At 36.3% G+C, this 25,814-nt stretch overlaps 1 protein-coding gene across 1 annotated transcript in view; it reads right to left on the bottom strand.

Annotated features, from left to right (window-relative positions):
* Positions 1–1,304: 1,304 nt before the first annotated feature.
* The window catches only part of LOC131480850 (cTAGE family member 6-like), a 52,850-nt gene continuing 28,340 nt past the window's right edge, over positions 1,305–25,814 (bottom strand). Inside the window, exons 6-10 of the mRNA XM_058667325.1 lie at positions 17,992–18,059; positions 6,942–7,043; positions 5,991–6,051; positions 5,426–5,461; positions 1,305–1,370 (exon numbers count right to left, since the gene is read on the bottom strand). Of these exons, the coding sequence (XP_058523308.1) occupies positions 1,305–1,370; positions 5,426–5,461; positions 5,991–6,051; positions 6,942–7,043; positions 17,992–18,059 (333 nt within the window). The remainder of the gene's footprint in view (positions 1,371–5,425; positions 5,462–5,990; positions 6,052–6,941; positions 7,044–17,991; positions 18,060–25,814) is intronic.

The raw sequence follows: 25,814 nt of genomic DNA on the forward strand, positions 1-25,814 counted from the left end.
GAACAAAGGTGCTTTAGCGTATCAATTCCTCAACCTGAAGTATCAGTCACTATCTCTGGCCATTGTGTGGGAGGGCCTCAGACTGGTCTCCTTATCATTGAAGGACTGGAGGAAGTAGTACTCATCGCTAGGAATGTCCAATGTCTGACACCTGTCTGGTCTTTTGCCCCAAAGCCAGATACCAGGGGGACCAGGAATTTCCTTTTTTCTTTGGAGAGCCCCTTTGAAGTAAACCATTAAAAGATGCTTTCTCCACCATTAATATGGTTTTTTTTTTTTTCTTCCATTTTTCCTCCTGCCACTATGGCAGAGGACTAGGGTCTCTTTTTTCTCCACTTCTCCTGCTACTATGGCAGGAGGTAAGGGTCCTTTCTATCTCAGAGCCCCCTCCCGTCACTTGGACGGGAGTTTCCTTTCTCAACTTTTCTAATAAATCTTGCTTTAAAATTAAATTGTATCCGCACGAAAATTCTTTCCTATGAGACAAGAAATGAGGTTGCTGCTATATTCGGGGTCAAAAACCCAACAAAAGCAGGAGCAATCTACCCAAGAAAGTTGAATCAGTGATGTGTGTGCAATCAGAGATGCATGTAAAGAATAATGCAATCATGCATATCCTCTTTATTTCCCTGACCTGCCCTGACAGTATCACTATATTTAAAGCAAAAATATACTGAATATTCACATAATAGAAATAACACTACCTTAAAAGTATAAATATTACTTCAACAGTTCCCCCCCCTCCCAAAATAGTTTAGGATCAAATAATATCCCAAGGGATGAATGAACAAATTCAATCAGAAACTGAGAATATCTAGTAATCACAAAAACTGAATGTGCAATATAGGACTACAATTTCCAAGCTTTATTTCATTCTGTTTATTGGAGCTATCAACATATTTTTTGTTATTAGTGAATTTTTTTTTCATTTTCTTTATACCACTTAGAGAATAATGGAAATATCTTTGGAATTTCACTTTCAAAATGCACAATTTTTAATTGCCTTTTCCACTTGGTTTGGATATTTTTGATGTGCTTTCAAAATAATGACAATGAACTAGCTACCTAACTTCGTTCATATAGATATCAAAGATGGAAAACTTCAAAATTTTGTAGGAAAGCTTTAATCTTTCAAATAATATTCCAGTGACCCAAGAACTTAACAGCCACAAAATGAGTAAATACTTCAAAATGAAATATGCAAGATTCACCATACCCTTTCCTATTTATGCTTACAAAAAAATTAACTATTTCATAAAGCAGAATAAAGTAGCCAAAGTTTTCAAGTGTTATCACTGATATACTTACATTTTCCTTTTATTTTCTTGCTTCAAGTCATTCAGGCTTCTTTCAGCAATGCAAGCTGCCAACTTAAAGATATGCAAACTTTAGATTAAAATGAGCAACAGCATCTTAGTGAGAGTGTACAAATATCATAGTCAATGCACATATCATTTTTATTAAAAATCTTATCTAAATAAAAGATTTTCATTTTAATGATTTATTGAAACAGGAAATGAGTTAGAGAATAATGTGAACATAAAACTGAAGCCTATTGTGCACTTGTAAATGAATGTTAAGCTCCCCATGTTAGATGAAGGATGTTTGATTAATCAAGAAATATTCCATGAGCTATGGCAATGGAAATAAGAGACCCAAAGTCATTATCAATGGCAGCTTTGCTTATTTGCCTCAAGACAATCATTTTTAGAAAAAACTCCCTATAATTCTGTGAAATCATAAAGGTTTAAAACAGTGTCACAGCCTGTGGCTAAAGGCTATTTTTTAAACAGTTAATATAATCAAAGCATGCCACATTTACATTAAGTACATACTATTGTGTAAATACTAACCCATTTATTTCACAAAAGATAAAATTTAGTATGTTACTGGCAAAAAAAAATACACAACATGGTAAATATCAACCATATTCAATAACCACAAAAAATTAACATGAAAAAGTTAAATGCGTTCTGGGGAATATGGAGGTTAGGTGCAGTATTTACCTAGAAAATCTGACTAACCAAACTATCAAAATCCAGCAGTTCATCACATAAAGGTTGGTAAAATCACTTAGTACATACTTTTGTAATATACAACTGAAAATCACACAATTCAAATTTTTACACATGTAAGGACACACAATAACAAATTTATTATTTAACTTATAATTCATCAAATGGTAGAAAGGAACTTGGCCAAAGAATAGCGAAAACATTCACAAATTATTTGTAGTACTTTCCATCCAAAAAGATTACATATAAAAATCCTTCCCCAACACAAAATGATGTCATCACTTTTTTTCCGAAAACTATGTCACAATCGTCCTGTTATTACAATCACCAAATTTTTGAACTAATAATAATATGGAAACAATGATTTCTGAATGTTTTCTATAATACTGTAAGATAGCTACTTGTTAATTACAAGGCAGAAAACTATATAGGCAATAGACTACTATATCAAAGACATGGTGCCAAAAATAAATACATACAAAATCACAGCCAATAGTTAAGACTTCTCTTATTCTTGTATCTGAATGGCAATGGAAACTTTTTCCATACACCTGTTTACTCCTCATCTGCCACACAGCCAGGCAGCCCAACAGAGGACCAGGTATCCTAAGCAGCATCTTCACTGCCACATGAACTGAACACCTAGTTCTGAGTCTACAGCTTATTCTCAAAGGTTAAGACAAATTTCAGCCAATCACTATGTTATACTCCAAGGCACTGTGTTCAGACACTGAGCACTCACATCTACAAAGCCTTCTAAGAGGTCTGCTGAGGAAAAAGTGACATTCGCTCATTCATGGAACTTGAAACTATCTCAGGGTAAAGACACAAAGAATGATCACAGCAAGGGCTGTTGCTGGGCCTTGAAGGCAAGCTGCCACTAAAGACAGCCATGTCCCACTTTAGAGAACTTGGGTTCAGTTTATGGTTCCATCTACTGGTTCTGGCTTCTTGAACACACAAACACTGGAAAGCAGTGGCAATGGATTAAGCATCTGGATCCCTTGCCACCTGCATGAAAGACATGGACTGAGTTCCAAGCTGACCATCAGTAGTCTCAGAAAATTGCACAAGTAGATTAGCTTTCAGAGATCTAAACAAAATGATGACTTCGCTTTTGCATGCCTATTTCTCTCTCCCTGCCTCTTTCTTTTTGCATTTCTTTCTCCTTGTCTTTCTCCTCCGAATTATTTCTCAAGTCTTTAGGCTCATTTCATGCACACATATAATGGAACAGCAGTCACACATTAAACTTTGTCTTTCACAAAAATATTATGGAATTAGTGACCATTACGCATACTTGTTATTTCTGTCACCAAGAGACATTTATTCTTTCCCTAATTTTGCATAAAAACATACAGAGTGCAACAAATATATTTTTTGTTATTTCACTATCATGTATAGCCGTGGTCAATTCTCCTAAAGAACATTAAGTGTCTAATTATCATAGGCTGAATTATTCAATTAACGAAGGAAAGGTAAAGCTTATGATTGTAAAGAAAATGGGAAGTATATAATTTTTAAAACGAAAGCAAAAATAAGAAAGTAGGAAGGAGAGAGGAGACAAGAATAATGTAGAAAGCATACTTTAAAATCATGCATGTGAAATATATGAAATTTCTTAATTTTGTGTATGTGAATAATACATTTAAAATGACCTTAGTAAAGAACACTGTATTCACCACAGCACATGAAAGAGACTACTATGTAAGTTTAAAGCAAATAAAGTTAATCCAACAGGATGGAACAAAGCAGTGGTCAATGAAGAAAGTAACAGTTGAAATTATAAAGGTAAAAGGCGAAAGATTTATACGATCTGAAGAGAAACTAGACTCTATGTTTGGTATATGCTTGCAATGGGGGAATCTCAACTGAACTTGAACTGTGGTTATGCAACAAGGTGGAGGAATCCACCATGGTGGGAGGGTTTGGGGAGGGGTGGGGAGAATCCCAGTACCTATGAAACTGTGTCACATAATACAATTTAATTAATGAATTTAAAATAAAATTTAAAAAAAAAGAAATTATAAAGGTAAAAAAGTGGAAACAAAGCAAGCTTAATCAAATGTGTAGGTACTTTCAAAGTATCCACACAATATTTAATGTTCTAGGAAAGGCAGATTTACAGAGAGAAATGAACAGAGAACAAAAGATCTTCAATCCAGGGTTTTGCTCCCTAAGAGGTACAATGTCCAGAGCTGAGCTGATCTGAAGCTAGCAGCTAGGAGCTTCCTCACAGTCCCCTATGTAGGTGCAGAGTTCCAAGGCACTGGGACAACCTCCACTGCTTTTCTAGGCCAGAAGTAGGGAACACACTTTCTAAATGTTTTAACACAAAGTCACACATACTAAATAAATATTAAATGCAAACTAACAGAAACTGTACAAGACAAGAATCTAAATCATCATACGTCCTTGGGCTGTTTTCTCATCTATAACATCTGTAATTATAAAATCCAATTACAGATATTAAATGGATTTCATAACTATATATGCAAAATACTTTCAAGTACTTTGCCGAGTATAACAGGAATTAAAAAAATTATCTTTAAAAATTAACATGTATAAGTATTTAGAAAATGCTGAGAAATGGTGAAGAAAAATGAATCAATAATGATGCTAGCTAATTCACTAATGAATCTTCACTTGAACTCTGGAAACCAAAACAAACAGAATGTCAGAGAGGGGAGGGACCTGACAGTCAACACACCACTCTTTCATTCTATGCTCCTCTCAGACTTGCAAGTCTTCACTATAATAACAATGGTAACACCAGTTAACATTGACTTAATGCTTATCAGTGTCAAGCACTTGACAAACATCCCTGAATGCTGTCTCCACCTCCCTGTGACAGGCACTCCCCAGTAGACAGCTACTGTCAACAGCTCTAGCTCTGCTCTTCCTTCTAACTGCTCAAAGTCTACAGCCACTTCACTTCCTCATCATGCAGCACAACTAGTTCCCCAGATGACCCTTTTCTTAATTTGTACCAACACTCAGAATCACTTAAGAGAACCCTCAATGTTACAACTAGAAAGGGCTTTAGCTAGCTCTTTTTCTAATCCCATTTGTTTGACAAATGAGTAAAATGATCCAGAGACCTTTCAGGCTCTTCTAGATAACAAGGGGCAATCCAGTGTCCCAAAATGTAAATACATAAACATGAGCACATGCACCAAGTTCCTCTACTTTGGAAGAAGAAAAATACTAAAACAAGACTGTGAAAACAACCAGGATACAACTTAGAATTTAAAGCTCACAGTAAACATAATTCCATTATTGATGCAAATAAAATTGGCCAAATCTTTTACACACTACGTTTCATAAACTTAACTCCCCAATGTTAACTCTCTGAATGAAATACATAATTTGATTTGAAGAAAAGATTAAAAGGGGCAATTGAAACTTACCCAATTATGGTGGGTTTCTTTCTGAACAGAAACAATCTAAAACAATGTCATTGAAACATTAGTTTTCTTTATAAAAAAAAAAGCATATCTATTGATAACAAAGGAAGTAACTCACAAGCTAAGAAACACTCCAAGAACACTTTGTGTCAGTAAACACACTTTTACGGAAATTTCCATCATCTATTGTAACTACACTTAAACACAGCTAAAATTTATATAATAAATTTTTACTTTATTCTCTCTGGTCACTAATCAGCCACAACAGGAACTATCAATTAACAGATAACTGACCTGGCTGAATGTGACACCTTATCAGTGATTTTAAATCTATTTTTATGTCTGCAATGTAATTCCACTTTTCCAAAGAAACAGCAGACATGACGACTCTTAAAATTTCATATCTCATATTCTTTGAATCACTGAAATATGGAAGTGTCTGAAAACCACATGTAACACCTGAAGAAAGATATAAAACTAGTAAAGGAATCACTTTTCCCTTTCTATCCAACATAAATTCACAGGAACAAGTAAATGCATGTGTACACACACACAGGCACACACCTACCTCTTCCTGGTAATAATGAAATGTTCTTTGAAGTTCTATTTCAAGATCATTGATTCTGTTTCTGTGAGGAACAAAGAATTACTCCAATATTTAAATGTAATCAAAATACTAAGTCTTTATGCCCATTTAAAAAACATTAACATCAATTGTTATTTATGCTAGCCTAAAACAAAGCTCAAGATTTATACTAAGTGTAGTATAGTGTATGTTTGTACTAACATGAATAATGCTCACAGACTTACCCTTATATAGATATCTATAATCTTAATATAATCATAGGATATTAATGAAATCCCCCATAAAGTTCTGATCACTTTAAAAATACTAGTAAGATAGAGCAGCACCATGAGACAATGGGCTGTACCTACTGCCTGTATCACAGTAATTCCATACTGGCAACTGTTCTAGTTCAGCTGCTCACATAAATGCCAACACCCAGACAATGTTTTGTGGAATGTGGAGGATGAGCCTGATGCTTGGCACCTTGTACCATGTAGGAAACAAGTGAAAGCTACTGGCTCCAGAATTCAAGCTGGCTCAGCCACGATTGTTATGGCCATTTAGAGAGTGAATCAGCAGATGGAAGCTTCACTGTCTGCCTTATTCTCTATTATCTTTTCACCTTTTCTCACACTCTCTCTAATTTTGCATTTCAAGTAAATACATCATTCAAAGTCTTTTTTTTTTTTGGTAAACATTAACCTTAATCTACCTAAATAAAAAGAAGTACCAAAACTCTCAATATACAGACAATTCTTGCCCTTTGTCTCTAAGCTTTCCACTATCTCCTTAGTCCAACTGAAGAAGGATTCAAGGCAAAAACTAGATTTAATATGAAGAAACTTGAACTGAGAGACAAAAGTGTCCCACTTGTTTCTAGATCCTTAAACATTATTTTCTGGAAATGAGCTTTAGATATGCTTCATCCACAAGACTAAAGGCATTTAATACCTATAGATCAAGATTTCTGTTGCTTTATAGTCCCAATCTTCATCAACAAGTGACACATCAGCCCTTTGATCTAGCTGGCAGTTTTCCTCGACCATCAGGCACCTTAAAGCAAAAGTGAAAATTCATAATATATTCAAGGCATGTCATAAAAAAAAGACATATGCTTTTAACTGTATCAAAACTGGAGCCTCCCATAAAAATATCCATAATTATCACTGCAAACACAACATGAAAACTAATATGCAAGCATTTCTGATATAGAATTAACATTACAGACTCAACTTTCAAAGCAACACCTCTTAAAATATTCTTACATATAATACATAAAATATTCATCCAGACTCCTATATAAAGCAGCATTATATTTGTTAAACTGGAGTAAGCCACAATAAACTGGGTTCCAGTCATTTTAGATTGGTGGTTAATGATATGGGAATCCCACATGCAGTGCCTCAGCCAGGCACAGCTCTGGCTGTTGTAGCTATCTGAAGAAATCAACCAGCAGGTACAAGTTCTCTCTCTTTCTCTCTTTCTCTCTCTCTCTTTCTCTCCAATGCTGACTTTCAAATAAGTAAATGAATAAATCATTTTCAAACCAGTTTTTAAAGTCTTGACGAGGCTTCCAGGTCAGACCAGAAAGCAACAAAATTATATTACACTCAAAGTAAGTTTTGCCTTACAAAATTATATTACACCCAAAGTATAATCAGTGCTGCCTATTTCTATTAGTGTGCATACTGCTTACAGTGATAAGTACTTATGGAGCCCTTAGACTATACCAGAAAATGTCTTAAGCCTAATCTTAAGGACTGAACAGGGATACAGAGGGTTCTAAAATTCCTGTTGAATAAAAATGCAAATGAAACAGAGAAATGAAGTCAAGCCTTGCGTCACTAAAAAACAAGGACAAATTCTGAAAATATTCTTGAACTAGTAAACTTATCACGTCACCAGGTAACACAAATGTTTGGGACCACCATCACATACACTGTCTGACACAAACAACAGTATGCAATATGTGACTGTGATTTGATCCAGTTGCAGGGCTCACGGATAGTGGTTCTTTCATACTACACTATCCATCTTGATTGACGTAATATTTGAAATCCCAAACAGATGACTCTGGACCTTTATGACCTTTAGTGAATTAACTATGGAACTCAGGGGCTCAGTAAATGTTTTATATTCCACATACTATATTAAATGTCACTTAGGAAGCATTTCACCATATCAGGTGTTGTGCAAGCATTAAGTGAAATAAAGCCACCACATTTGGAAGTACATGAAACTATGATGACCATGGATATGGGAGAGAAGAATGTTTTTAAAGGCAGTATAAGGTGCAGACAGTCACAAATCCTTTGACACCTGTCCCTCTAGAGATGAGGCCTTTGTACACTCTCCTTGGTTTTGAAAGGGCCTACTAAAGTATCAATGCAAAGAAACCCTGATGATATGACCAATACATGATTCTTACTTCAAATATTTAAAGCAGCACACTTGACTATTACGTTCTTTCATTTCATTTTCTCCAGTATTAAATTTGGAAATGTGTTACTAAAGCACCAAACTGGTAATGAGAAATAGACAGCCAGCATACAGAAAATCAATGAAGCTAAAATACACCATATGTTTTCAAGAATTTAAAAACAACATTTTACCTATACTATTGATTGTATTTGCACACTAAAGAATTACTAGCAGCAACATCCATTGAATCCCATTAGGAAACAGTTTATGGGCAAGAATGACACATTAGTATTAGTATCAATTCACAACAATCCAATTTTGGGGGTGTGAAATCACTGAAAGAACACACATAGTCAGGATCACTTTTTTAAAACAACAAAAAGTACCATTTTCTGTTTAGAATTTTAAATCAACACTGTTTAAAATTCATTAATCAACAACATTCTTTAATGTTTTCATGATAGAGTCAAAAAATTCCTTCACTTAACTAATTTAACATTCATCTCACTTAATTTTCTCACATGAGCCTAATAAGAAGAACTTACTTTAGGTTTTACTATCTGAGTCATGGCAGCCATACGTCAGCTGATGCATTTTGCCAATTTTAATCTTATTTGATATCCTGAAGAATTGCATATGTCCAGAAGTCCATGATGAATAGACATTTAAAAAAATTTTTTTGAATTGAATCCAAAGCTAGAGTTGAGGTGTTATAACAGGAGGCTGAATGAGCCTAAACAACTCCCAACATTTTAAACTCAACAGAACACTAATGTTCCCTATTAGGTTCTAAATACATTCAATACACTTATTATTTGTGCTGGTTCCATTCTATAAAGTCACCACAAATCATGAAAGAGGGATTCAGCAGTGTTGTGGCCTTTAAGGAGACACCTGCAACACCAGCACCCTCTATAGATGCTGAATCATGTCCCACATGCTTCACTTATGATAATCTCCCTTGAAATACACTGAGATAAGTAAAAATGATTGCCATATTTGTATGCCTGCCACCTAGCTGGAAGACCAAAACGAGGCTCCTGCATCTGCAGCAATCTACTAGCAATGCTTGCTGCTGAGTATAAGGAGAAAAAAATAACCTGCCCCGTTGTTGCTAGAATCACAGAATAGTATACCTACTATGACAGTGTGAAGAGTGCTCAGACAACTGAATGTTGATCTACCATATGTCCAAGGTGTCCCATTCCTATGAATATATCCAAATGAAGTGATATCTGTGCATGGCAAATCAACCTGCCTCCCTATATATAGCACCAGAATCTATGAAAGCAAAGACATTGAAACAATACAGACTCCCACTGAAAGAGGGATGAGTAAGAAAACTGCTACGTTTTCCTCAGGGATACAATATAGCCATTAAGGAAGGGATTCTACCATTTGCAACATTCCATTATTTGCAAAAGTTGATCATCATACCCAGTGAATTAAGTCAGTCCCAAAATGGAAAATAACATGTCTTTTCTCTGATACAAAGCAACTTTCAGGTAAAACACTAAACAGATATGCAGGTAAGCCCAGAGTGTGCATGTGTGTACACACATATGTGTATATATATATACACATTAGATGTATGCATATGCATACATATATATGTGTCTATACATACAGGAAGAATTATATAATGAAGATTAACATACAGAAGATTAGAAGATATGTTGCAGTATCTATCAATACAGTCAAACAAAAGGAGAACGTAGTCAATAAATTTATCTTGAAAATAGATATGGATGTCTATGTTAAAAAGCAGAGTGTTGACAAGTAATTGTTCCTGAAGGACTGTACTACTGTAATAATACCGGGGAAATTGATGGAAGGAAGGTGTTGAGGGAGAAAGCAGAGGTAGAACAGGGAATTTCTCTGTGTCAAGAAAGATCATAAAAATAAAAACACACACACACAAAAATGAGTATAAGAATGCTGCCAAAATTTAATTACAGAATGAATAAAAAGTGCTGTGATTTGGCTCACTGATTTCATCAAATTATACCTGAAATTTGAAAGTTAATGATCGGAGTCTAGGAAGGTAGCCGAACGTAGAGGTTGGTGTAGCTAAGCACATGCAGAAATAGAGACAAATATTGGCAGAGTAGAGAATAGGAAGAGCAGAATTGCTGGAAAAGTCATCTGAAACTCCCCGGAGTTGGCATGATCAAGGTAGGGGATGAGCAGACATAGAGGACTGAAAAAAAAAAAAAAAAAAACAACCTCCCAAGACAGTAAATGGCAACTTGAACTGGTGGAAGCAGGCACCATCTAGGGTAAACACTGTTGCAGACAAAGAAAAACATAAAAAGAGGAACTGGTGAGACACTCTTTGAAGTCTCATGTGGTGGAATCTGAGTCTATCCCCTCCTGAATGCTCTGTTAGATTGGGGCCACTCAGACAGACACCTAAATCATCCAAAACAGAGGATCCTAGGGGATAAAGGTCTCTCTCAGAGACTAAGGCTTCTTTTGGCAACCCAGAAATGGGAGGGCAGATTCCAGGAGAAAACAAGACTGGTGATGCAGCAAAGTGAACCGCCCGGCTGGTGGCAGTGGGTGCGTGAGAACAAAAGCACAGTGAACTGCCATCACTGGCCTATCACAACTGGGAGAAGATGTAATGCCCTCGGAGCGTAGAAAGGCTAGTTTCTGATCACACACAGTGTGGGAGGAGCTGGACCACTCCCACTCAAGGCACCAGTTGGGCAGGCAGAAGCCGCAAAAGCACAAGGCGGTGGGGGACCTTTGCCAGCCAGAACACTCTGAATAGCCACTCCACTGTCAGATCTAATCTATACCAGCCCCATATCTGCCCCACAGCAGGAAAGGTGAGTACCCAGGAAAGTGAAAGCACCTGTCACCCACAAGGTGGCAGCAGCCAACAAACATCCTGACTACCTAACCAGCGGACAGAAAAATTAGTGTTGGATGACAGAGAACCATTAGGATGAAGCACAAGAGACAGATTACAAGGGGAAAAAGGGGTCAGGCAGTTCGCAGGGGGTACCTGGAGACCATCTTGACAAGGGGAAATGGCAACAATGCTGGAGCAGTGTTGTAGTGAACGGCAATCCCTACCAGTGGCTGGTGAACAACAATACAGTCCCCAGTGACAGCCAAGGATCTAGCGGCAGCCATGGCTCAACTCTTGTGGCAGCCAGGTAATGCATCTTAGAAATCTGCACTAAGGAGATGAATCTGCCAACCAGAAATCCAATGTCAAATGGCAAAAGAAGACACAGAGGTACTATGATTGTTACTGAAGACTCTCCAGCAAAGGAGGAAAAGCCTTGACCACCCTCAGAGTTAATTGAGGAAGACCCTGAAAAAAATGGGAGACATAGAATTCAGAGAACTCATAAACTTTCTAAACAATGAAAAGCACAAGGAATTTAAGGAATATGTTGGAAAGTAAATAACAGCAATGAATCAAATGAAAGCAGATATATCAGAAATTAAGTATACAGTGGAGCAAATTAAAAGTACAGTGGAAACTCTCAAAAAATAGAATGAATGAAGCCGAAGAAAGAATTTCAGAATTGGAAGATATTTCCTGTCAACAGGGGGAAACAATCAAAAAGCTGGAAGCAGAGCAAAGTCAAACTAAAAAAAAAAGTATCCACGAATTACACGAATTAAAAGATACGATTAAAAGACCCAACCTAAGAGTTAGTGGAAGTTCCAGAAGGTGCAGAAACAGAAGCTGGGATTAAAGCTGTATTCAAAGAAATAATAAATGCAAAGTACCCAAAGCTGGAAAAGAATCGGGAAACAATATGCAGGAGGGTCATAACACTCCCAACAGAGTTAATCAAAAACAAACCTCACTACGACACATGTAATCAAGCTCTCTTCAGAAAGATCCTTAAATGTGCATGTAAAAAAAAAAACTGAATGACCTATAGAGGAACCCCACACTCACAGTTGACCTCTCAGCGGAAACACTTAATGCCAGAAGAGAAAGGAGTGACTTATTCCAGATTCAAAAAGGGAAACATTTTCAGCCCAGAGTAACGTATCCTGAAAAACTCTCCTTTGTCTTTGAAAATGAAATAAAATTATTAAACAGCAAAGATAAATGCAAGAAATTGCTTTCTAGACTTGCCTTGCAAATGGTATGAAAGATGTTCTCGTGAAAGCAAAAAGGAATAGCAACTACCAAAACCAAAGGCAAATGTGGAGAACATTCCACTAAAAGACTAGCAGAAGACTAAATCAAATATCAACCCATTGCTAAAATGACGGAACCAAACTGCAACCTATCCATATTAACATTGAATGTAAATGGCTTAAACTTATCAACCAAACACTATAGATTAGAGGACTGGATCAAAAAATTCCATCTATCTGTTGCTTGCAGGAGACACATCTCATCAACAAAGATCAGAGGAAACTGAAAGTGAAAGGATGGGAAAGATATTCCAAGCAAATGGTAAAGAAAAACGTGTGGGTGAAGCCATTCTTATATTACATGATATAGATTTGGCGTGAAAAACATCAAAAGAGATGAAGGAGGAAACCACCTGATGATCAACTGATCCATTCAGCAAGAAGAGATCAATATAATAAATGCACATGCACCAAATGCTAAGGCATCTGGCTATGTGAAACAAATATTGATGGATTTAAAGGGAGAAACAGACTCCAATACATTCATAGTGGAGGACTTTAACACCTCATTAACATCAATGGATAGTTTGATGGAACTGAACTCAGCAAAGAAACAACAGAATCATCCAAACTCTAGAACAAATGGGTTTACTTGATATCTACCAAAACTTTCATCCTACAAAACTTTTCATCACTACATGAAACCTTCTCCAGAACGGACCATGTTACAAGCCACAAAACAAGCCTCATTGAATTTAAAAAAAAAATTGAAATCATACCATGAATATTCTCAGACCATCATGGAGTGGAGCTAGAGACCAAAAGTCAAAACACCCAAGAAAACTTGCAAACACATAGAGACCGAATAATATGTTACTAAATGATTGATGGATTAGAGAGGAAATCAAAAGGAAAATTTAAAAATTGCTTGAAACAAATGAAGGCATCAACACAACAAACCAAAACTTTTGGGACACAATCAAGACAGTGTTAAGAGGAAAGTTCATCTCAATCAATACTTACGTTGCGCGGAAAAGGGATTCCTACTCCACTGCTGGTGGGGCTGCAGGCTGGTACAGCCTCTATGGAAATCAGTATGGAGAATATTCAAACAACTCAAATTCAACATACCGTATGATCCAGCAATAGCACTCCTAGGAATATGTCCAGAACAATTGTTTTATGAGAAACCAACATGCACTCCTATGCTCATAGCAGCACAATCGGTAATTACAAAAACATGGAAGCAACCAAAATGCCCATCAACAGAGGATTGGATAAGAAAGCTATGGTTCACCTACTCCATGGAATACTACTCAGCTATTAAAAAAAACAAAATGCAGTTCTTTGTGGCCAAATGGGCCAAACTGGAAACCATAATGCTAAGGGAAATGAGCCAATCACAAAAGGTTAAATACCATGTTTGCCTTAATTTAAGATGATATGATGTTATGTATAACATGTTATGTTTTGAATGTTATATGTTGTGTATAAACTAAAATTGAAGTATAGGTGAGGTGGTCACAGAAGGTGGCTGGGAACTCGCATTTATCTTTAACATATTGGTTACTCATTACTATGTCAATTAATTCCATAATGATGTAAATTTTTGCTGATGGTATGTTGGAGCTTTCAATTGACTGGGATGATACTCTGCTGGCTCTGTCTTCAGACCAGAGAGGGTATACCTAAGAAGCCGTTGAACTTGACTGGACAATAAGATGTTGGACTCTATGTTTGGTATACGCTTGCAATGGGGGAATCTCAACTGAACTTGAACTGTGGTTATGCAACACGGTGGAGGAATCCACCATGGTGAGAGGGTTTGGGGAGGGGGGGAGAACCCAAGTATCTATGTAACTGTGTCACATAATACAATGTAATTAATGAAGTTAAATAATAAATAATTTAAAAAAAAGAAACTAAAAAGGAACCAAATAAATGAGCTAACCCTGCAATTGAAGGATACAAAAAACAACAGCAAAGTAATCCCTAGATAAGTAGGAAAAATGAAATAATCAAAATAAGGAATGAAATTTACTAAACAGAGACCAAAAGAACTATATATGAGAACAATAAATTAAAGAGCTGTTTTTTTGAGAAAATCAACAAAATAGACTCCCCACTAGCCCAACTAATCAAAAAATGGAGTGAGAAGATGAGCATCTATAGCATCAGAGATGAGAAGAAAAATCTCACAACACATAGCTCAGACACACAGGAAAATATTAGGAACTATTACAAGCAATTATATGCAAACAAATCAGAAGACACAGAAAAGATGGACAGACTTTTGGACCAAAACTAAATCAAGAGATAATTAACAACCTAAATAGATTTATACATTGAACTGAAATTGAATGCAAAATTAAAGCCCTTCTAACTAAGAAAAGTCCTAGACCAGATGGTTTCACTGCTGAGTTCTAAAAAACTATTCAAGAGGAATTTACTCCAACCCTCCACAAGCTTTTCCAAACAATAAAAATGGAGGCAATCCTTATAAGCTCTATGAAGCCTATATCACCTTAATACCAAAGCCAGATAGAAAAGCAACAGAAAAAGTGAGCTGTACACCAATATCCTTCATGAACAAAGATGCAAAGATCCTCAAGAAAATACTAGTCAACAGGAAGAGACAGTACATCAGGCAGATCATTCACCTGGACCAGGTGGGATTCAGCCCAGGCATGCAGGAAAGGTTCAACATTCGTAAATCAATAAATGTGATACATCACATCAACAAATTGAAAAAAATATGATCAATAGATGCAGAGAAAGCATTTGATAAGATCCACTACCACTAAATGATGAAAACCCTAAGCAAGATCAGTATAGAAGGAACATTCTACAGCACAATCAAAGCCAATGCCAGCATCATACTAAATGGAGTAAGACTGAAAGCCTTTCCACCAAAATCTGGAACTAGACAGGGATGTCCACTGTCACCATTATTATCCAATATAGTATTGGATGTTCATAACAAAGCTATTAGGCAAGAAAACGGAATCAAAGGAATTCAAATTGGAAATGAGGAACTGAAAGTATCTCTATTTTCAGATGACAGGATCCTCTACATAGGAGAATCAAAAAACTCAGTCAAGACACTACTGGAACTCATAAGAGACTTTGGCAGGGTAGCAGGATACAAATTAATGAACAGAAATCAATGGCACTAGTGTACAAAACTAATTTCATGACTGAGAAGGAAGTTGTAAGTACAGTCCTTAAAGCAGAGAGGAATCTTAAATATCTAGGAATTAAGCTAACCAAATATGTGGAAGACCTCTATGATGAAAACTATAAAACATTTTAAAAGGAAATAGAAGAAGACACTGAAAAGTGGAGAATTTTACCATATTCCTGGGTTGGCAGGATCAACAACATCAAAACGTCCATATTACCAAAAGTAATATACAGATTCAATGCAATCCCAATCAAAATCCCAACATCATTCTTCTCAGAAATACAAGATACAAAAATTCGCCTGGAAACACAAGAGACCACGAATAGCCAAAGCTATCCTGAAGAAGAAAAATCAAGCAGAGGGAATCACAATTCCAGACTTCAAGACATACTACAGTGCAATGGTCATCAACACAGTCTGGTACCGGTACAGAAACAGATGAGGATATTAATGAAATAGAATAGAAACAGCAGAAGGGAAACCACACATGTATTACCAACTACTCTTTCACAAGAAAACTGAAAATAATCCAGGAAAAAAATTCTTGGCCATTCAACAAATGCTGTTCGGACAACTGGATAGCAGCCTGCAGAATCAAGAAACAAGACCTGCACTTGCCATATTATACAAAAAAAAATCAGCTCTAAATGGTTCAAGGACTTAAATATACACCGAGAAACCATCAAGGTATTAAAGAAAAATAGAGGAAGCTCTCTCCTAGGAATAGGAATGGAACTAGACCTCTTAGGAAAGACCCCAAAATCATAGGTAGTCAAAGATAAAATAAACAAATGGGACTATATCAAACTAAAAATCTTCTATGCAGCAAAGCAAATGATTAACAAAATGAAGAAGCAATTAACAGAATAGAGAAAATTTTTGCACATTACAAGGGTGATAGGGGACTAATATCCAGGATTTACAAAGAGCTTCAGAAACCCAGGGACAGAAAAATCAATCAATCAATCAATAAAGCAACCCTGTGAAAAATGGGCAAAGGAAATGAACAGAGATTTTTCAAAAGAAGAGATCTAAAGGCTAACAGACATATGAAAAGATACTAAGGCTACCTAGCTGTCAGGAAGATACAAATTAAAACCATTCAGACTGGCCTACATTCAGAACTCAACTAACAACACCTGCTTGCAGGGGAGTGGGAAGAAGATATCCTCCTTCACTGCTGGTCGGAGTACAGGCTAGTACGGCAATTATGGAAATCAGTATGGATAGTGCTTAGAGAATTGCAAATGAACCCGCCACATGAACCAGGTATTCCACTCCTAGGAATATACCCAAAGGAAATGAATACTGCATATATGAGAGGCAGCTGTAGTCCTATATTCACAGCAACAAAATCTACAGTAGAAAATATATGGAAACAATCAGGATGCCCATCCAAAGAGGAGTGGTTAAATAGGGAGCGGTAACTCTATTTTATGGAGTATTACTCAGCCAATAAAAGAAAGGAAATCATATCATTTGCAACTAGATGGTCACACCTAGACACCATCATCTTCAGTGAAATAAGTCAGTCCCAAAAGGACAAATACCATATGTTCTAATAAAAGAAAACCACTATGAAAATTAGACTTCTGTGTTTTCTTTCCATCACCTATGAACTGGTTATTCAATGGCATATTTTTTAACTCTATGGTACTGTATTTTTGCTTTGCTTTGTCTTTGCTTTAACATCATATCTGTTATCAAACTTATTTGTGGCTTCTCAATTAAGGCAATGTATAGTAATGGAGTAAGAGACTATTTGGCTGTGTAATGAATGGCTGCTCTACGGTACAGTGCCACAACAGATATTGAACCCAAAACATCACACAATTTTTGATGATGTCTCTCCTGTGAGCCAAAATAAAACTACCCTCCTAAGAAACTCTTCTCAAGTGTTATAAAGAACATCATAAAAATCTTACTAATACACATAACAGAAGAAAAGCATGGCTTTAGCAGTCAACTTGACAATAAGGCAAACGACGTTTTTCATGAAGACAAGGAATAACTGGGCCGCAGCAAAATGCATAGATAAAATGGTTATATATAAATATATAATATATATAAATGTCTCTTGCACATAAGGCAAATAAGCATTATGTAGGAAAATTAAACACTCAGGTAACCTAAGTATTTAAAACAAAGGACAAACGAGTAAACACTTTACAATGAAAAATGCTGGAATCACTAAAATTTCATTATTTAGCCTATAATATTATCTAATTAAGTAACAATAAAAGAGCTAAAAGTGTTAAGTGTTACCATTAAGAAACTTACCTTTTCCTTTTACAAACATATTCTTTCTTTAAGTCATGGAGTTCTCTCTCGGCAAACCGAGCTGCCCACTGAAAAATAACAAAAGATGGAGAAACATGCAGACAAATGTTAGATGAAAATGAGCATGAACATCCTACAGCATACAAATATCGCTGTCAATGTATGCATCCCCTGAAATGAAATGCAGATAAAACATTTTGAGTTGAAGGATCTTTTGGAAAAGGAAATATTTCAGGTAAGCAGATGACATGGGCCTAAAACTGGAGATGACTTGTGCACTTGCCAATGAATGCTGCTCTCTGATGTGAGATGGAGGACTGTTCGATCAGTCAAGTAATATGCTAAGGGCAATGTGGGAGGATGCAAGCTTCAGGCAATGGCAACAGAGACTCAGAATCATTACACATGGCAGCTTTGTATATTAGCCTCAAGGCGATCATCTCTACAGAAAATTCACTATGATTCTGTGAAACCATAAAGGTCTAAAACAGTTTTGCAACATGTGGTTAAATGCGATTTTAAAAAAACAGATGAAATTATCAATGCATGTTGTACTTCCAGTAAGTTCATGGCGCTGCATATATCATATCCCATTTTATTCAGTACGAGGTAAAGATAAAATCAAATGTTACAGAGAACAAAGCTTGCACAACCAAGTGAATATCAACAGCATGCAATAATCACAACCATTCATGTGGAAGGTTAACCCCATTCTGAGAGATCTCCAGATCATTTACACAATTATGTGAGACTTTGGACTGGAGAAACTATTACGATCAATTAGTCTTAACATTTAAAGATAGATACAGTCACTTAATTTACAATCATGGTAGAGGCATTTAGCTTAATCTGCAATTTCTACAAATAAAATGGAATCCAATAACAAATTTTTACTTTAAAATGAATTCCAATGTAGAAAGAAACTTGACTCCCCAAATTAAAGAAGCACAAAAAACATATCTCATTCATTACTATCCTTCATATCAACATTTGGTGAAAAACTATGCCAAAATCATTGTTACCGAAATCAACAAATTATTGGATGAGTAATAATATGGAATCAAAATTGCTTGATCTTTTGTTTATTTTTATAAATTTCTGTTTATTTTTATTTGAAAGTCAGATATACAGATAGGACTATCTTTCATCCACTGAATCACTCCACAAGCATCTACAAAGGCCCAAACTGAGCCTATTCAAAGCCAGGGGCCAGGAGCTTCTTTTGGGTCTCCACTGAAGGTACAGGGTCAAGACTGGGCCATCAACAATATTCCCAGACCACAAGCAGGGAGCAAAATGGGAAGTGGGGTGGCTAGCACATAAACTTGTACCCAACTTGGATCCCTGCAAATGCAATGCCAGGACTTTAGCCTCTAGTGTATTTTACTAGGTCCATTTGTGAATCTTTTGTAAAATTAATAAAACACATCTGTCTTTATGTACTAGGCAGAGAAGCATCACAGATAATAAAGAACCAACACTAAAGACATATGGTCAAAAATAAATACATACAAAGTCAGTACTAATAGTTAAGACCTCTCTTATTCTTTTATTTGAATAGTAACGAGACATTTTTTTCCAACACCTGTTCACTCCTCATTTGCCACACAGCCAGAGACAGGACGGACTAAAGAAGAACCCAGGATTCAATCTGGGTCTCCCACATGGGTGTCAGGGACCAAGTTCTTCAACCATCAGCTGCTCTAGCCTAAGGTGCACATTAGCAGGAAGCTGGGTAAGAAGCAGAGGAGCCTGGACCTAAATCAGGCAGCCCAACAGAGGACCAGGTATCCTAAGCAGCATCTTTGCTGCCACATGAACTGAACACCTAGTTCTGAGTCTACAGCTCATTCTCAAAGGTTAAGACAAATTTCAGCCAATGACTATGTTATACTCCAAGACACTATGTTCAAACACTGAGCACTCACATCTACAAAGCCTTCTAAGAGGTTTGCTGATGAGAAAGTGACATTCACTCACTAATGGAATTTGAAACTATCTCAGGGTAAAGACACAAAGAATGATCACAGTAAGGGCTGCTGTTGGGCCTTGAAGGCAAGCTGCCACTAAAGACAGCCATGTCCCACTTTAGAGAACTTGGTTTCAATTCGTGGCTCCATTTCCTTGTTCTGAATTCCTGATTAAACAAATCCTAGGAGACAATGATAACTGTTAAGTACCTGGATCCCTTGTCACTCAAATGGAGATGTAGACTGAGGTCCAAGCTCTCAACTTCAACCATCTGGGCTCTGACTAGTTTACTTTCACTGGACTGAAACAGCACTTTCACTCTTATTCGTATTTATGTCCTTCCTCCCCTCTTTCTCCTTCATTAATATCCTAATTATTCTCTCAAATAGTTTTTAGAAATACTTTCACTTCCACAGATACAATGTTAATAGTACTGTTATTTAAAAAAATGAAACCTCGTCTTTCCCAATACATACAGAAATGGAGACCATTACCCTTTAAAAAAAAAGGTCCCACGAATATATGTTATGTGCTCAATTATTTGTAGATAATTGACAGCTGAAAAATATACATATATGTATGTATGTATGTTACATATCTATATCTAAAAGATACAGAGAGAGCCCGGCGGTGGGGCCTAGCGGCTAAAAGTCCTCAGCTTGAACACCCCGGGATCCCAGCAGTTCCACTTCCCATCCAGCTCCCTGCTTGTGGCCTGGGAAAGCAGTCGAGGACAGCCCAATGCATTGGGACCCTGCACCTGTGTGGGAGACCTGGAAGAGGTTCCAGGTTCCCGGCTTTGGATTGGCGAGCACCGGCCGTTGTGGCTCACTTGGGAAGTGATTCATCGGATGGAAGATCTTCCTCTCTGTCTCTCCTCCTCTATGTATATCTGACTTTGTAATAAAATCAATAAATCTGTTTTTTTTAAATATATATAAATGCACACACACACACACATATATACATGATATTTTGAATTTTGGTCATTTTCATGGCCTTTGTACATCTGAGGAACGCTACTTTTTCTATTTATTATTTTTGGAGTTTTTTATTTAGAGGAAGGTACAATTTATTATAAAGTTAAATGGAAGGTAAATCATGCAAAAGCTAAAATAGAAAAATAAGAAAGGATGGAGGGAAAAATAATGTGGATAGTACCATGCTTTTAAAATATGCGTTGGAATACAGAAAATTTCTTAATTTTAGGTATATTAATTTAAAACGTTTTGTACAAATGACCTCAGTAATTTATCACCACGCATACAAGACATATTCATCACCAGACATACAAGTAAGTAAGTTCAAAGGAAGAAGGCAATAATTCTAACTGGGTGGAGAAAGAAGGTCAAACAAGTAATAAACAGCTGAAATTATAAGGAAAAGGGAGTAGAAACAGAACAAAGTTCATTAAGTGTGACAGCTGCCTTTTTGTAAAGAAAAATAAATTGTGAAATATTCTTTAGAAATTCTATAATATATTAAGTAAAGAATTCAGGATGCAAATAATAAGATATAGCACAGCCCCTTTCTTGTTAAATTTTCATAAACTTTGTAGCTCAGCAGGTTCAGCCATCTGTATGTTTACCATCATCCAATATCAGAGTTCTTGATTCAAGTCACAGTTACTCTAAGCTTCACAAAGAACTTACTGCCAATGTGCCTTACAGGGAGGGGAGGATGGATCACTGCCACACCTAGGAGGCCTGAAGCTACTGGCTCCTGCATTCTGGAAGGTCCTACTCCTTGATTTGTGGTCTTTGGAGAGTAAAAAATATATAAATCATTGTTCTCTTTCTCTCTTTCTCATTTCATCCCTTTTCCCAGAATTCAAGTAAATAATCCTTGAAAAAGGCTTTCAAAAAGTACACACAAACGCAGCACTCACACACAATTTCTGTTTCAACTGAACGATGATCGGTGTAGTCATTTATGTGAGGATAAGATCCACATAATGAGCACTCAACTAATGTTTCACTCTGCATACTTAACAACAGTGAAACTGGCCCAGGGCAAAATACAAGTAAGGAAATTTCAGGAGCTGCAATCAGCAGTCGAACCAAGTTACCCCTGTCTGTGTTGCAGGCATCCTAACTGGCATTCTAAAACACCAGACCAAATGCCAGCACTGATTTGATTGTTTCAGTAAATCTATAGTACTTTTCTTAAATCTGGAAAATAGCATTTTGCTCAAATCTAGATGGCACACCTTCTATATGTACTAATGTTAAAGTCACACTTACCAAACAAGAATTCTACAAAAACTAATAGAATATGTATAAGACTGGACTCTAAACGACTATGATTTCTATCTCTAGCCTTCACTATCTAATTATGTGATCTTGGGCCGTTTTCTCATCATAAAACCTGAAACGGTATAATCTAATTTATACTTACTAAATGGGTTTAATAAGGAACATGTGCACACTACTTTCAAGTATCTTGCCTAAAATAGCAAGAATTTAATAGACACCATCTTCATCTTTTAAAAATAAGTTCTTGCCTTGCACGCATCAGGATTTCATCTGGGTACCAGATCATGTTCCAGTTGCTCCACTTCCCATCCAGCTCCCTGTTTGTGGCCTGGGAAAACCAGTAATGTATGGCCCAAAGCCTTGGGACCACCCAATCTCATGGCAGATTCAAAACAAGCTCCTGCCTCTTGGCTTCATAATGGCTCAGGTCCAGCCATTACAACCACCTGGGAAATCAACTGGCTGATGGAAGATCTTTCTCTCTGTATCCCTGCTCTCTGTAAATGTCTTTTTTAATATAAAATGACTAAATTTTGATAATAATATGCATATGTATTTAGAAAGTGCTGAGAAATGGTGAAGAAAAATGAATCAATAATGATGCTAGCTAATTCACTAATGAATCTTCACTTGAACTCTGGAAACCAAAACAAACAGAATGTCAGAGAGGGGAGGGACCTGACAGTCAACACACCACTCTTTCATTCTATGCTCCTCTCAGACTTGCAAGTCTTCACTATAATAACAATGGTAACACCAGTTAACATTGACTTAATGCTTATCAGTGTCAAGCACTTGACAAACATCCCTGAATGCTGTCTCCACCTCCCTGTGACAGGCACTCCCCAGTAGACAGCTACTGTCAACAGCTCTAGCTCTGCTCTTCCTTCTAACTGCTCAAAGTTTACAGCCACTTCACTTCCTCATCATGCAGCACAACTAGTTCCCCAGATGACCCTTTTCTTAATTTGTACCAACACTCAGAATCACTTAAGAGAACCCTCAATGTTACAACTAGAAAGGGCTTTAGCTAGCTCTTTTTCTAATCCCATTTGTTTGACAAATGAGTAAAATGATCCAGAGACCTTTCAGGCTCTTCTAGATAACAAGGGGCAATCCAGTGTCCCAAAATGTAAATACATAAACATGAGCACATGCACCAAGTTCCTCTAACCCTCTCACCTCTTCTAGGCTATTTTGGAAGAAGAAAATGCTAAAAGAAGACTGATGGAATAACCACCATTTGATAATGTATTATTTCTCCAAATGGAATGTAATACCACTACTGATTTTTTAAAATACCATCTTTTTTATAAATTTAAATCCCTAGCATTATCTTCCAGAAGGAAAAGCAAAATTTATTCTAAGAAACAGAGAAATCTTTAAGGCAATTTTTAACTTACCCAATTATGGTGGGCTCTTTTCTTACAATGAATAACCTGAAAACAGAATGCTTGAAAATTAGTTTTCTTAAACAAAAAGAATATCTGTCTTTAACATAGGAAGTAACTCACAAGTTAAGAAATAATCCAAGCACATTTTGTGTCTGTAAACACAATTTTCTCCAAAATTTCATGAACACATCATCTATCGTGTGTAAGTACACTAAAGGCAGCTAAAATTTGTAATTCATAAAGCTTTTGGTTTATGTTCCCTTGTCAGCATTCAGCCACAAAAGGAACTTTCAGTTAACAGATAAATAGCCTGGTTGAATATGAGACCCAACTGGTGATTTAAAATCTATTTTTATTTCTGCAATGGAATTCCTTTTGTCAAAGACAGGAGACATGGTGACTTGAGATTTTTTTATTACACATTCTTTGAATCACTAAAAAATGGAAATGACTGACTACCACATTTAGCACTTAAAGAAAGATATAAAACCAGTAAAGGAATCACTTTTCCCTTTCCATTCTACATAAAGGCACAGGATCTGATAAATACATACACACACTCCTAAACATGCACAACACACACATTCAACAAACACAAACACACACTTACCCTTCCTTGGTAATAAATAGTGGTTCTTTGCACTCTTTCTTCAGTATCTTTGGCTTTTTTACTATTTAGAAGATATAAATTTTCAATTATTCATATGTAATCACCATAATAAAATAATATACTCTACCTAACAAACATACATCAAGAACAACCTATTTACTGGAACAAATAACAAAAACTGCACATGCTGAGAAATACCAAATAGAATTCTCATTTTTTCTTGATCTAATATAAATTCTACTCATTAAGCTTTCCTAAAACAACAGTACATACAGTATTGTAAGTATATGATGAAGATTCATCCAGATATTTATAATCTTTAAATGACTAAAGGAAATGAATTATTTCCCTCACAAAATTATAGACCTTATCAGACTGCACATGAGGGCCTGGTGTTGTGGCACAGAGGGCAACCTACATCACCTGATGCCCATATGGATACCTGTTAAATCCTAGCTACTACTACACATACAATCCAGCACTGTGATAATGTGCCTGAAAAAGTAAAGGATGCTGACCTTTATGCTTCTGCCCTTGTATAAACAGGTGAGTTCCAAAGGAAGCTCTTGGCTCCTGGTTTCAGACTGACCTAGCCTTGGGTGTTGTGACAATTTGGAGAGTTAATCAGCAGATGGAAGGGTCAGTCTCTCCCATTCTGTGTGACTGTGTATCTCTTTGTGTGTATCTCTTTGTGTGTGTGTGTGTGTGTGTGTGTGTGTAATTCTCTCCCCCTACCTCCAGGTTCTATCTTTGTTCTGTCTTTCAAGTGAATAAATCAAAAAAGAAGACAAATCAGCTACTTCCTTCATTAGAATAAGACCAACCCAACACTACTCTTCCTGACATATAATGAAGTATCCCAAGTATGCAAATACAGCTGAATCTTACCCTTTGTGTTTAGGTTTTCCACTGTCCCCTTTGTGAAGTAAGGAAAGCTTCAAGGTAAAAACTAAACTTACTCTCTTATAAACCTATACAAATATTAATTATGGCTCATACATTCCTTTATATGTATGAGCCATATGCCAAATCCCTTCATATCCTACACATTCTTCTCCATTGGAACTAAAGAGTAAAAACCTTGAATGAAATGTCTACCCATAAATTCCCTGATGTAATAGGTAAGACTGGTCCATACTCAAACAAGATTAAAAAATTACACATGCTGAAAGGATATTGCTTTTCCTTTTAAGGTTTTCTATGAAATTTCATAACAGCAAGGATTTGAAATTAAAAAGTAGCAAAATATGCTACTTATATTTGGCTGCTTAAATATTTTTCTGGCTATTCTCCAGGTCACAAAAGAAAAAACATTAATACCAATATAAGTCAACTTCTCCTGTAGATTTGAAATTTGCATCAACAATCGAGATAGCTTTCTTCTCCGGCTGGGAGTTTTCCTCGATCATCAGGTGCCTCAAAGGAAAAGTGAAAATTTATAATGTATTCAAAGCATGTCATAAAGATTTACATTGTTTTAACTGTATCAAAACTGGAGTCTCCGATAAAAATATCCATAATTATCACTGCAAACACAACATGAAAAACTAATATGCAACCATTTCTGATGTAGAAATAACACTACACACTCAA

The sequence above is a fragment of the Ochotona princeps genome, chromosome 7 (genome assembly GCF_030435755.1).
Source record: "Ochotona princeps isolate mOchPri1 chromosome 7, mOchPri1.hap1, whole genome shotgun sequence".
Lineage (NCBI taxonomy): Eukaryota > Metazoa > Chordata > Mammalia > Lagomorpha > Ochotonidae > Ochotona > Ochotona princeps.